Here is a 15,210-nt window from a genome sequence, read left to right as displayed (position 1 = left end):
GAATTCCTAAGTTTTTGTGAGGCTTGCCACTGTGCTTGTCACTTCTGCCATTCTATGCAACAGGACAGTGGCGCCGCAGTTGCTAATACGGAATACTCAGCTTACTGTTTGACCTTGAGCTTTGGCCTTAATTTAATTTCATACCACTTTCATTGCTACAAATAAGTACCAAATTCTAATAAGAACGTCACTTTAACGCACTTTCACGAAGCTGTATTACTTCCGTGCGTGATTTCCTTTACAGCACGTGATCGGAACATAGCCCGAGCTGCAGATAACGTATTCCTCGCCACGCGGCCACCATTGCGCTTACCGCTTCGTTCCATGCGCTAGCCTCTGAGCCGGTTTAAGCTAAAAAATAAAATAATGTCGCAAAATTGCACAAATTAAAACTTCCATTTGTGCAAAATATGGAAATTTTGTGCAGGATTTTGGTAGTAGAAAATATTAAAAATTTTACTATAAATAGTTTAAATTTGAAATATGTGCAACTGAATTAATTTTTACGCACATAGATCCACACACTCAGTATCAGATCTACACTACAGCGAACTATCAGTATTGATTTGGATATTTTGCATTACATTACATGTCAATTAGAATACGTGGGTTTTTATGCACAGTCCACACAATGAACGCCTTTTCAAAATCAGTCATTACGAGATGGCCCTTTAGCATTAATCATCAGAAACTTACTCTTTCCACAGAAAGACGATTTCTGATTTCTGTTTTTATATTGTTCGTGTAATAAAACCCTCGCTCGCAGTCAGTTGTGTCTAAATCCATAAGAGGGAATTATTCACTCATCTTATTAACGTAAAGAAACTCTACAAGCTCTTTGAAATTCATTTCATTGCATCTACTGTTCAATACTTTCTTAAACAATGCACATTCCAGTAACAGGTCATTTACATTTATAGACGTAGCAGTATTAGTAAGTGTATATATTTCTGTGATATGCTTATTGCCACATACGTCATCATTTCTCTAGTTATTAGGATACAATATACTGAAGACTCCTTTCTCATCAAAATCGCCTAATCTCTCATTCAAATTTATAAGCAAGTTAAGTAACAATTTGCAGACCGTGTACTTAATAACACTTCTATATTGCAATGAATCTTGTATTTTGTTTCCATGAAACTCGAACTCACCTTCTTGAAATTCTGGAGGTTCTTTATCAAGAAAAGAACTAAGTTGCACCAGATTTAAATTTAAGATCCTCTAGCCCTTGTATGCGTGAGTTCACGCAAATCTGCATGCACACGGATCTAAATTGGACTTTCGAAAAGTTAGACACAATTTATAAGTTTCATAAAAAACAATACTGGCATAACTTTTTGACATTTTATACTTTTTAGTAAGCCAGCAGCTACTGGTCTTTTGTTTTTCCATCACAGATAAACCAAAGAATTCCAGTTTACGTATTGTGAATTTACCGACTCTCCGAATGAGAGCCAGCGAATGGCAAAAGGTTTAAAGAATTTTTTCCTTGTCTCATTAAGTATTTCTTTCACATCTTTTAATGTTTAGGAATTCTTTGATGACTGCTCAAAGTAACTATAAATTCTGTTTAGAATATCTTAGTGCTTCACAAGCTACGAAAGATGACCTTATGCAGCTTTCTTGAACAAATCTCGTTGATAGAAAGCGAATATATAGTCACACATTGAAACGATTCATGGCATTTCACTCAGCGAAAGACAGACTACTTAACAATGACTCGCGTACCACAAATATCTGTCACTCACTTTGTTTCAGTAACGCTTCATGTTTACTCGTATCGAGATGAAGACTGGCAACGTGCAGCATCCGTTCTTGAAGCTTCCGCGTAATAAAAGAACTGAAACAGTCATCACTGTTTACGAAAGTCTTATCGTCTCGTTGCAGTGGCGTCGCGAGAATAGAAATGTGTTACAGAATGCTCGTGACACAGACATAAAGGCCGACGTAAATTTTGAGTTCTGCGCTGAGAACGATGAAAATTGTTGAAGCTCCATTTGCAATTAAAACTCTATTACGTCAAACTGTCACACTCATCATCACTTTATTTACTCAATTTGTTTCATGTGTTTGATGAACGCAATCCGAGTGGGGCATGAATTGTGACCAGTCGTCCGAAAAGTTACTGTTAGAGACGGATAATGTCTGCAGTAACAGATATGACGTGACTTTCAACAAAGTAATTCCACGCGTTAAGTCCAACTGGCGTTTGCTCATTTCACGCTAATCATACGCCTTCCGAACTGTTTGAACAAACTGGATGTTTAGCAAGAACGGACTTAAGATGCCTCACTTAGCGAATGGAAGCGTAGGACCAATGCCTTAATCATGCACAAGTTACATTTATTCGCATTTTAATAGAAAATACTTTATAGTGAGGGAATCTAATACATAGAACACCGTTAATACACAGAAAGTGGCTTTTTCTCTGGCTGAATGATTATGATAATTTCTTACCAATTAATGCAAATGGTAAAACCGATGCGGGATACAGACAATAGTTGAATCTTGCACAGATGTGATGATATGTGAGATACTAGAGTGAAGGTATTTACTGGTCCTCATCTCTAGTGCACTGGTACGTTGTTAGTTTTTTTAATCGATTTGTGTAGAAATACGTCACAGTGCCGTTGTTCACTTAATTCCTTAGCTTCCCAGCCTCCTGACGAAAGTTTAAACTGGCAGCTCAGATTATCAGGGCACTCAGAATCAAGTCAATAGAAGAAGTCAGAGTAGTTCTTGGAATATACTCGATATACATAACTATTAAATACCTATCTGCTTCCTACTGGATAAAAATGGATGGACCTGAAAACGTAGCAGAAATTGTGTAAACGCCAGTTACAGGTAACCACCAAAAACAATGGCGAGGAAACGTTTGGCAGATGGAATGAAAGGTAAAGCGATGATGGCTGTAGAGTCTTCAACTTTTTCTGTAGTGTCAAGAAGCAGTTAAGAACTGAACATGTCAGTTCCAAAGGAGGCCTGGTACATTTTCTAACTGATTCTGGTCCGTTTACAAAGAATGAAAATAAGGTAGGAGGCTAAGTACACAAGTGTGGATATGGGATTTCCTGAACAACGCCCTTTACTTGAGGCGCATCTCAGGCAAAGTCACATAACGAACGACGTTCTCTACGACAGTATAAAAGTCAGAAGCAAAAGGATTCACCGCAACGAATTTCCCAACAAATTACGGACCACATTACATGAAAGGTACAGAACAACGCAAATGGGAACCCAAAATGATGACACTAACGCAAACAGTGAGACAGGCTCCAACATGTAAACCTATGAAGAAACGAGAATACAAACATGCAGACACACGCGTGCGTTTTGATCACTCATACATCGATGTTCGAAACATGACTGTTCTTTTTACAAAAAAGTATTGAGTTAATTTATTTGTGGGATATCTGTTTTAAGCACTTGTTTCCGAACACTGTTGGATGTTTTCACCACAAGTCACATCTCTATTATAGCTGACAACGAACACTAAATTGCACAGACATCCAGCACATGCAGGGGCTAGACAAAAATATGGCACCATTGTGAGAAATGCATACATGAACATAAATGTAAATACTAGTCAAACCTTCCGGTTGCGCTGTTGTATTTGACCACCGTTTGTAAGTGCATTATGTCGGAGCGAAGTGAAAATTGTTGTGGGAAAATTTTGGGTGGTCATATGGTGGGTGCTTTCGTAACCAAGGTAACCAAAGCGTTTGTTGTTTCAAGAGGCGCCATATCGAGTACTATATTTATACCGCGTACCGGAAAAGCGATAAACATCGTTCACTAACTCACCAGCTACCCCGTCGGAGGTTCGAGTCCTCCCTCGGGCATGGGTATATGTGTGTTGTCTTTAGCGTAAGTTGGTTTAAGTTAGATTAAATAATGTGTAAGCTTAGGGACCGATGACCTCAGCAGTTTGATCCCATAAGACCTTACAACAAATTTCCAGTTTCCACTAAGTCACACTGCGGATAAAGAATATGTTGAGTGATCGTGACAGACGCCATTGAAGAGGACTGTGACGAAAAAGAAGAGAACGACAGTTGCAAAAGCCGTTACAGAACTGAATGTCGCTTTCGCAAACAACACAACGGAGGATTCATAAGCCAGGAATTGCAGGGAGTACTGGAATTCAAATGGTTCAAATGGCTCTGAGCACTATGGGACTCAACTGCTGAGGTCATTAGTCCCCTAGAACTTAGAACTAGTTAAACCTAACTAACCTAAGGACATCACAAACATCCATGCCCGAGGCAGGATTCGAACCTGCGACCGTAGCGGTCTTGCGGATCCAGACTGCAGCGCCTTTAACCGCACGGCCACTTCGGCCGGCTACTGGAATTCCAAAACCAGTAATTCAAATGTCCGTAATAGGAAAACGTCTGCTGAAGTCGTAAAACCTGGACTATGCAGCAATGGAAGAAAACTATTTGGGGGATGAGTCATGTTGCACACTGTTTCCAATTTCTGGCCGACTTTATGTCCCAAGAGTGAAACATGGCGGTAGTTCGGTGATGTTTGGGGCAGCTATATCACAGTATTCCATTGATCTCATGGTTACTCTGCAAAGTCGTATTACTGCCAAGGGTTATGTGACTATTTTGACTGATCAGATACATCCCATGTACAATATTTGCCCCCAATGGTGATACTGGCCGCGCGGGATTAGCCGAGCGGTCTGGGGCGCTGCAGTCATGGACTGTGCGGCAGGTCCCGGCGGAGGTTCGAATCCTCCCTCGGGCATGGGTGTGTGTTTTTGTCCTTAGGATAATTTAGGTTAAGTGGTGTGTAAGCTTAGGGACTGATGACATTAGCAGTTAAGTCCCATAAGATTTCACACGCATTTGAATATTTTTTGGTGATACTGTGATCCAAGACGACAAGACCCACAAGACCCCTGTTTTCATAGTTCGCACTGTCCAGGACTGCTTTTGCGAGCACAAGGATGAATTGTCACGCGTCACCCAGCCAGCACGGTCCCCAGATCTCATTATTATTGGGCCTTTGTGATGTACTTGGGAGAGAAGGGTGCTTGATCGCAATCCACCTCCATCAACATTACTTGAACTTTTCACAATTTTGTGGGAGGAATGATACAAGATTCCCTTGAAAACCGTACAGGAATTGTATTTACCAATTCCGAGACGTCTAGAAGTTGTTTTGAATGCCAGTAGTTTCCATTCAACATATTAGGCATAGTAATGTGTTCTGGTGACCGTGTTTCCGTATTTTTGTCCATCCCCTACATCTAAATCTACACCTCATACATACTTCGTAAGCCATCTCCTTTGATGCTCCACTCGCAAATAGAGCGAGAGAGACACGACTATCTATTTGCCTCCGTATGAGCCCTAATTTCTCGTATCTTATCTTCGTGGCGCCTACGAGAAATGTATGTTGTCAGCAGTAGAATCGTTCTGCAGTCAGCTTCTAATGGCGGTTCTTAAAGTTTTCTCAATAGTGTTCCTCGAAAACTACGTCGCCTTCCTACCAGGGATTTCCATTTGCGTTCCTGAAGCATTTCCGTAATACTTGTGTGTTGTTCGAACCAACTAGTAACAAATCTTGCAGCGCGCCTCTGAATTACTTCGATGTCTTCCTGTTATCCGACTTGGTGCGAATCCCAAACACTTGGGCAGTACTCAAGAACAGGCCGCACTAGCGTCCTATATGAGGTCACTTTTACAGATGAACCTTACTTCCCAAAATTTCCTAACAAACCGAAGTCGACCATTTACCTTCCCTTCCACAATCCTCACACGATCGTTCAGCTATAAACTACTCTGCAACGTTACGCCCAGATACTTTAACGACGTGACTGTGTAGGACAGCACACTGCTAATGCCGTATACGAACATTAAGAGTTGGTTTCTCCCACTCATTCGCATTAACTTAGATTTGTCTACATTTAGAGCTAGCTGCCATTCATCACATCTACTAGAAATTTTTTCTAAGTCAGTTTGTGTCCTACAGTCACTCAACTTCGATACCTTCCCGTACACCACAGCATCATCAGCAAACAATAGCAGAATGCTGCTCACCCTATCCGCCAGACCAATAATGTATATAGAAAATAATAATACTTCTATCACACTTCTGACGAAACCCCTATCACTGATGAAGACAACTATATGAGTAACCCATACATCCCAGTCAACTGTAACACAAGAATGGCACAAAAATTATTAATAATGCAAGCCGTTTCCGGAACGAACGAGAATTCTGGCCATCCGGAAAAATCACGGTCGCAGTGAAGCACTGTAACATTTGATTATGAGTTTGGCAATAGAACATGCTAGTGCTCGAGGTTCGATTACAACGTGTCCAATTCCGGCTGGCACTGTTTCAGACTATGCAACTTCTTCCAGTACTAATCTATCTTTTTTACCTTTTCTCTCCTGGAAAATTTACATTTAACACCGTCCGTCTGCTCTTACTAACTTCCTGTTTCTAATTTGTTGGATTTTTTAAGTAATTAATTGTTATTACTTTAGTTTCTACAAAAAAATTTGCTAAAATCATACACGGTTGTGAAATGGAGCAATTTACGTTGTTGTAAGATGAATATTGCTAAATGTACGATCTGTTTTAAAAACGCTAGGTAGTAGATTCTTAATTATGTAATTATCGACTGAAAAAAGAAAATGAACAGTTTCTCTTCATAACCTACAGCTATACAAGGAGTCTCCTGCCCACGCAGTTTTCTCGCTGCCACTACAATGGTTGGCGATCCAGACAGCGCTGATCCAAACGAGCTCTGGTATGTTGGCCTCCGTGCCGCGCGCCTCGTCGTTGCGAAAACACAGCGCCCACCACGCCCGTCCGCGGGTATATAACGCGTGCCCGGCAGGACAATCGTCAGTTCTCCACTCCTCACGGCAAGAAGCTCATCGACATGGCCTGCAAGGTGCGTACCGGCTACCACTGCGAAGTTACCTGGGCTGTTCGCCGAGTAGTGATACGCTTCGTCTCACATCCTGGACTGAGAGGCCTCGGATGGCTTCGGCAGCCGCAGAGACGAATGCTAGGTGTACTGAAGTTGGCAGTGAGACTTAGGGGTAGTGAAGTTCACGACCATCATAACCGTTTCGACCAAAATGTACATTCGTCATGAGACACTAATGGCATCACAGTTTTACATATTTAAAACAAAGGTAGGAGTTCTTGCAGTGGGACAAAGCCGCTTAGCAGGAACTCTAAACCATTACTGTACCATGAAATAGAAATAATATTTCACGATGTGTTTATGCAGACTGAAGCGAAGAATGAAAATTTGTGCGAAGGCCGGAATTCGAACCCAGATCTCCTGCTCACTGGGCAGATGCGCTAACCACTATGCCCCCACGGCATAATGGTTTTGCATAACTGCACGGACTAACCTAGCACGCCAGCACGCCTATCTTCTCAATACAGCTTCCCGTTCAGGCCTTAGTCCACTTGGTATTCCCCCTAAACTCTAACAGCATTGTAGAGGCCGTCCAACTGTTCAGGAATAGCACCTGAGCATCGAACGAAACTGGGGTCCTTCCTGAAGCCCAGGCATATGTGCTTTGATCAGGTGTTTGAGACCTTTTCAATTGTGTTGCAGACGGGTGCTCACTTACTCTCAGTTCACTACAAAATAAATAGGAAACCGAAAATTTTATTAGTTCACTGACTGACTGGGCACTTTACAACAGGGTAAAATCTAGACGGAGAAGGGCCGAAGGAATGTTAGGGTTCAACGACCAATTGACGACATCGATATCGGAGGAGCTCGATCTCTAGGTGGACAAGGTTGGGATAAAACATCAGCCATGCCCTGTTGAAACGATTCATTCATCTTCATAGATTTATCGCAACAACGTGAACCATTAGCTGGCATTACTGGCTGAGGAGTTGAACCCCATGCTCACCGAATGTGAAAGAAATGTCTTAAGCGACGCTCCACACGGCTTCGATTCAAACAGAATGGGATTTGCAATGCATCTACAGAAAACAATATAGAATACGAACTTCCAGCATGCTGGAATAATTGCAGATCAACAACTTCAGTTAATCAGTACAACGAAAAACCAGCCAAAGTTGCAAAGTTCACTTTTTTATTTACTCCGAAACTAGTCATCGAGTAAACAAAAAAAGTGAAATTTGCTACTTTGGTTCGCTTTTCGTTGTACCGATATAGAATAGTTATCTACATCAGTCAGACAATTTCCTGTACTATTTACGGCACGTTTTAGTGCACCCTGACCATTATGTGGACGCAATGTGTTTCAGCCTCACTGAAAGACACTATAAATTGGTGAAGCTGGGAATGCCACTTCACGAAAAGCATTATGGATGAGATCAAAACTTTCTGGCTGATACATGTAATTAATACATTTCATTTTATATTATTTACAGTCGTCGTTTTCTATGTGTCAGCATGGACAGATGAGACCTGATCGAATAGCCGAGAGACAAGAAAAATGCCGATGAATCAGGAGTGTTTAGGTTCGACCATCGGTCCGGCATATAGCATTAACTTATCGAAGATTTTCTGTGTTCATTACTAATGGAGAGTCCTAGCTCTACCGTAGTGGAAAACTTTAAAGTTATTCTATTTATACGGATGTCTATCTGCCAGCTATTGTCGATATGCATCATCCCGCCAAATGAAATTCGCAGGTGCGACAAGGAACTAGGAAAACACTGGCCACTGTGAAATAATGCAGAATTATTTTTTTTAGCTGGGCAGCTACGCACCAGTACCATAATAGCCACTGGAGTAGCAAATTGGTAGTAAAAACAAAGTGTAAGCTCAGAATACACCATGCAGAAAGTGGCAGACAGTCAACTGAATCTCGCTTCTCCCCGATGCGAGTCCAGTGCCTTAACCACAACTCCAGTCGCTCACATTTAGCAAGAATTTTGTTTGCAATATACCGATATGAAAAAATAAGTCAGTTGTTTACGTGAGTCAACCAACTTCAAATTCAGGCCTCGTTCTATTATTTTCAGATGGACGCAGTAAATTTTTGTACGAATTGTGATGTGTATGTATTGGAACTGCACTAGGTGCTGTAAATCTACATGTCATCAGTCACGTATAAACACTCTGTATCTATGAAAGATGATTCTACAAGCAGTCAACATGAGCCACGGATAATATTAAAATCATCTGTTTCAAATGGATAACTGTTTGATTTCCTTTCCTTATAAACAAGGATTCAAAGAGAAGAACTAGTGAAAGCTTGGATTCTAAATCGATGACTGTGTCATGTTTTCTCAGCGCATTGAACATTGCTTATACGAGCCACAAGTTACGTGATGACTCATTCCAACACAGGATGATGATTGATTGATTGATGTCGTGTGACTAGGGCCTCCCGTCGGGTAGACCGTTAGCTGGGTGCAAGTCTTTCGATTTGACGCCACTTTTGCGACTTGCGCGTCGATGGGGATGAAATGATGATGATTAGGACAACACAACACCCAGTCCCTGAGTGGAGAAAATCTCCAACCCAGCCGGGAATTGAACCCGGGCCCTTACGATTGACATTCTGTCACGCTGACCACTCAGCTACCGGGGATGGACACAGAATGATGATCATGTTTAACATATGAGCTACGGTTAATATTGTCCTTAGTGCCCGAGTTTCTTTTTACCGAAACAGGTAGTATTACGATGAAGAACTAAAATCAGCTATAATGACCATAATTTCACTAACTCAGTCGCACACCAAATGTCCAGCATACTGATGCAGCCATTGTTATGACTATTGTTATGTGGAGAAATACCCGCTAATTACTCTCAGTGCACGCTAGCACATGTACTGCAGAATTATGGGCAAAAGAGAAGGATATCAAGAAAACGCTGTTCGTTATAACATAATCTGCTAGGGACAGAGTACCCCATTCTGTACTGACTGTCATCCAAGTTCATAAAAATACTGTCGATCCAAAATTTTATTTATCGAAATCTGAACAGAAAATCTAATACTGCTCATATCTGTAAGAGATTATTCCATGTTGCAGCTGATCGTCCTAGCCGCCCTCGTGGCTGTGGCCCGCGCCGGCTACCTGGGTGCCCCTGCAGTCTACGCCCCCGGCGCCCCCATCGCCGCCCGCGCCTACGCCGCCCCCGTGGCGTACGCCGCTCCCGCCGTGAGAGCCGCCCCCGTCGCCGTCGCCGCCCCCGCCGCTGTGGCCGCCGCCGAGTACGACCCCCACCCTCAGTACAACTACGCTTACAGCGTGCAGGACGCCCTCACCGGTGACTCCAAGAACCAGCAAGAGATCCGTGATGGTGACGTCGTCCAGGGCAGCTACAGCCTGGTCGAGCCCGACGGTTCCATCCGCACCGTCGACTACACCGCCGACCCCGTCAACGGCTTTAACGCCGTCGTGCACAGGGAGGCCGCTGCCCATCCCGCCCCCGTCGTCGCCAAGGTGGCCGCCCCCGTCGCCTACGCCGCCCCCGCCATCGCCAAGGTGGCCGCCCCTCTCGCTTACGGAAAGGCAATTATTGGTTAAACGAAGCAATACACTAATCTCACAAAGAGTTGTCAACACTGGTCGAAATTGTAAATATTACTTTCTCTGTACTTGAATTGCCAGTTGAATGGTTCCCTTAGCAAGTACTCTTACCCTTTCCTTCCTCGTCCTCATCCTTGACACAACCACTATCTCTTCTTGCTTGTAAATTTCCATATTTATTGTGTGTAAATGTATTTTGTACAGCATATTTATGCAAAACGAATAAAATTCGTTCTTAAATTATCCGATGAGCATTTATCAACTACAAAGTTAGCAAGTTCCCTGAGATTCATCTGGCCTCTGCTCTTGTGGTTGGAGGAACTGTGGCTATAAAACTAGAAAATTTGACAACCCACTTCAGAATATTTTTCTCCTTTTCGTTTCATAAAAACTAATACGATAACGTTCGTGTCTATCATCCATCACCAGTGAACGTGATATGACCACAAACTTAACAAAATTCAGATAACCCTCACAATGATCAAATACAATAAAAAAGGTACAACAGACTCCAAAGGGCTTGTTCTTTAGCATACATCTTGCTACAAAACAAAACGTCCTTTAAGTTGGTGTATATACTTGCTAAATGTTATGCAAACGCGCTTTTATTTCAGCATTCTAAAACCGAGAACAACTTTTGAGACCACCAAATTCGAATTAAGAACAAATTTATGGATTTTAGAAAGAGAATAAATTGGTGTGCCATTGTTATCAAGGACTCGGGGACTAACGATTAGGATTGAGAAGTTTTGCAGACATATTGCACGACGCTGCATTCTTTTCTCCCTATCGATAACCGTGGTTATCAGGCAAAGTTTACTGATAACTTCCCAGAGCTTTGGTGTGATGTCCTCAAATCCGTCTATTACTATCCGATCAGAGAGTTTGTATAATGTTTCCCAGATCTGCTGATTATCAACCAATCAAATGAGGGAAGTCGTAGATGACTTATTTGTATTGATAGTATAGCCGTCGTTGTGGCTAACGGCTATCGGCATTCGGGTATAATAATTTGAATTTAAGAAATAGAGTCAGAGAGTATTCTAATCTAGTACAACAATCGTGTTGTCTTCCTTTGTCCTCCTCAGTCTCAGTTAACACCCTCCGCTTATCAGAGAACTATTTCTTCCTTTATTAATCATAATTACAATCACTTTTTTTCTTTTCTTCCACGTCCCACTCTTGGGCTTCTTTACTCAATGCAATAACTGACGTTTTCTATAATCTTCTATGGTTTCCAGGTTCCGACTTGCTCAGTGCAAGCACGGTACTTTGATGGAGTCTACCGACGATGCCTAGTGAATAAACACTTGGACAAGTTCTCCATGGGTTCTGTTAGAGACAAGTCATTTATAAATGGACACCAACGAGGGAAGTAATCGATTGATTACACAGTCTTCCAGAAATGTATTCTGTTTTTGAAAAATGGCAAAAACACTGCGTATGTAAAAGACTACTACTGCACGGGAATATAAATAATGAATGTACAAGTCCGGGTCGTAGACACATGGTTGACAACATATGAAGGTTTGGGTATGGCTGTGAGTCGTGCACGGATAACCAAATGGTAAGGCGACCGTTTATCAGCGGGAAAGCCGCGTTCGAGTCCCAGTCAGCCACAAATTTTCGTTGTCGTCATTGAATTCTACAGCTGACGGGTTTCATTTTTCGCAGTTGCGAATACATTTAGTGCAGCAGCTACATATGGTGTATTCGAAGACATTTGTGTCCTTGTGAAACTATAAAACCGATGTGTCACCCAAAAGTGAGCCAATTTTGTATTTTGTAAATATTATTTGATTTTTTCTGTGTAAACCTTGAAATGTCGTTCGTAAATTTAAAATGGAGTATGTTTTGGTAACTATGTAAGTTATTTCTGTATTATGATATAAATTTAATGGGTTAATACCCTTTAAGGAATTTTAGAGAAATGCTGTATTGTTTGTCACAGAGTGAAGACGAGTTTAATAATTCTTGACTGCATGTTCAAATCCACGCAAGCTCTTACTATCACGCGACAGAGTTAAGACCACTAGTGGATAAGTTTCTAAATATATATTGATTTCTCTTTGGCCCTGCACGGAGCTGAGTGTTCGTGAAATGTAGTGGATAAGCCAACTAGTGTGACGTCACATTTACGTTGCAGGGCCAGTATTTCTTGTAGACCCCGACGCGAGTAATGTGAAGTAAGAGCGAGTACGCAGCAGTGGAACTGAGATGTGAGACATGATATTGAGTGGAAGCGCGAATTGCGTATTTAGCGAAAAATCGGGCCCATGTAAGGCGAAGTGGTTAATTGGATGTGGGCTGATGCACGAGGCTCCAGTAACATCAAGATCGTGTCCCATAATTGGTCATTGCTAATTAAAGTGTGCACAAAATAGATACATATTTTTTAAAGTTTTACTGTCCTTCAAAGAAGTCGTCAATATTGTGTACAATCCGTTGCCAGCGATGTGGAAGTCGTAAGATACTGCAGCGCCAGCTGTGTTGATGATTGGAGTGGAGCGCTCTATTGTCCGACGTATTCAGTAACAGTTCTGAAGGAATGGGAGGGGAAAAATGGAAATACGTCTGCATTTATCTTCTGAAATAACAAGCAATTAAATGCATGATATACGTATGATCCTCACCTACACAGGGGTATATCATCCGAAATACTTCAAAAGTGAGGCGAGATTAACAGCATTCGGTGATTGGTCGCTAGGTAATGAGCCGTCTTCAGACAAACTCTTTGAAACTGCATTCTTTTTTACTGGTAACAGAGATCAAACCGTATTTTTTCATTGTGGAAGAGACTTGAAACGTTGGGAAGAAACACACAATCCATTGGCTGAGCACACTCTGTGATTGTAGTATCCACGTCGCCACTATAGAATTTTGTACTGTAGGGAAGCAAGGAGAGGATGTTGATACGGGTAGCCAGTATCCTCTCTCTAGAACACAAATGCACACGTGGATTGAAACGGTTCTTTATTTACTTGTACTGGATACTTAACTTCAATAGAGTCCATGTGTTGTGACACAACCTTGTGACACAACATCAATAGTAATAGACCTCTTGCAGACAACATCGGCAATCTTGCCATTACAAACTTTAGTTTCGCTGCTAGTCGCTATGATCACTATGTACTGTCATAGCTAGTGATGTGAACTATGTCCGCTCTGCGAATGAATGACAGACGCCAAACTAGAATGAGTCAGTCAATGAGGCTACCTGGTATTTGTTTTCTTTATTGTGATTTCATTCCCCTGCCCCATATGGGCAGGGAGGGCTGTCAGCCGCACAATCCGCCGCTCTTCAGCCGAGTGACATGACAGCTAATACAAGAAGAAAATGTTACATATAAAGATAAAAAAGGGGACATAAAACAGAGTAAGGGAAGATAAAGGAGGTAAAAAGACATTGACATGGAGACATTAATGTGGGCCAATTAAAAAAGTTAACACTAAGTTAAAAAACACTGTTGGCGATTTGTAGACCACAAAAAAGACACTGAAGTCACACGCCCAGTTTAAAAGTTGGCCACACTATTAAAAACGCTCCAGAACAACACACTTTAAACTTTCTTGGAGGACACACGATGAAGAATAAAACAGCCAGGTGGGACCTGCCGAGGGAGAGACCGAGAGGATGGAAAAGGAGGGAAGAGCAAGGTGTGCCACCTGGTCAGCGGCGGCGGCCTAAATACTTGCTGCCAAGAGGGCGTTGGCGGCCTGTTACTTGTCAGCGTGTCTCTGGCCTCTCTTGTGATAGGCACACTTGATCCAAAGCCTACTATCGATCTTCGCGCTACGTCTTTGCCAACCAGTGTGCCAGTGACAGCTTACGCCAGCCCAATGGTTTCCCACATTTATGTTTGTTGTTCTTGTGAAGGATACAGATTTTGCAGATATTACATGTCATAACAAAGAGTTATTAATTACAGTGGCGGGTGCAGGTAACTTCCCCAAGTCTTCATGAAGCTGTATGAGTTGTTAATTCGAAAGCAGCAAGTGTTAAGTCACATGAGCAGGAAGTGATTGTGAGCGCTATTGGCAACGTTCAGCTATGTAAAATTTGTTTCCAGGAAGAGATGAGAATGCTGTTCCTTCCACGCAGACATAGCTCTGTTTGCTCCAAATGTGCGCCATCCCTTTCGTCATGTACTATGTGGTGTAATCCTATTTCAGTTGCATTAAGAACATTTTTGTCGTAATAAATTCAGTGCCAATGAAAAGTTTGACATATAAAATATATTGTTAATGTACGTTTTTGTACTTGAACTGTGGAAAATAAATACCTACTACAAAAACGATGTTATTCTTGTCGTATTACCCGGCTAGGGTATACCACATATACACACACATATACACCTGCCTAACTGCTCTTCCTATTTTAGCACACAAATTCCTTGTACCATGAATGAATGCTTTCTGCAATGCGACCACTCGGTTGACTATATGAATACGATATTTTGTATCTAACAACTGAAAAAATGTAGTGTTTAAAACTAATGGAATAAATATATTTAACATCGCCTCTTTTGCTGTTATGGTAAACTGTGTGGAACCTACTGCACTTACAGAATACTATGTAAGACCAGTAGCTGTGGAGTCGTATTCGATTTCACAGAAGGATTGAAAATATTGTTCGAATTGTAAGGCCAATTTCATGTTTGCGTAACAAAGTTTAAAATGCAAGGTATCATCAAG

At 41.8% G+C, this 15,210-nt stretch overlaps 2 protein-coding genes across 2 annotated transcripts in view; both read left to right on the top strand.

Annotated features, from left to right (window-relative positions):
* Positions 1-10,589, top strand: part of LOC126458025 (cuticle protein 21-like) — a 36,596-nt gene extending 26,007 nt beyond the window's left edge. The window contains exon 3 of the mRNA XM_050094808.1: positions 10,429-10,589. Coding sequence (XP_049950765.1) covers positions 10,429-10,512 — 84 coding nt within the window. The 3' untranslated portion in view covers positions 10,513-10,589. The remainder of the gene's footprint in view (positions 1-10,428) is intronic.
* Positions 6,911-15,210, top strand: part of LOC126458022 (cuticle protein 21-like) — a 98,095-nt gene continuing 89,795 nt past the window's right edge. The window contains exon 1 of the mRNA XM_050094805.1: positions 6,911-6,925. Within this exon, the coding sequence (XP_049950762.1) occupies positions 6,914-6,925 (12 nt within the window). The 5' untranslated portion in view covers positions 6,911-6,913. The remainder of the gene's footprint in view (positions 6,926-15,210) is intronic.

Source organism: Schistocerca serialis, chromosome 2 (genome assembly GCF_023864345.2).
Source record: "Schistocerca serialis cubense isolate TAMUIC-IGC-003099 chromosome 2, iqSchSeri2.2, whole genome shotgun sequence".
NCBI lineage: Eukaryota > Metazoa > Arthropoda > Insecta > Orthoptera > Acrididae > Schistocerca > Schistocerca serialis.
This window is presented reverse-complemented; position numbering and strand designations above follow the sequence as displayed.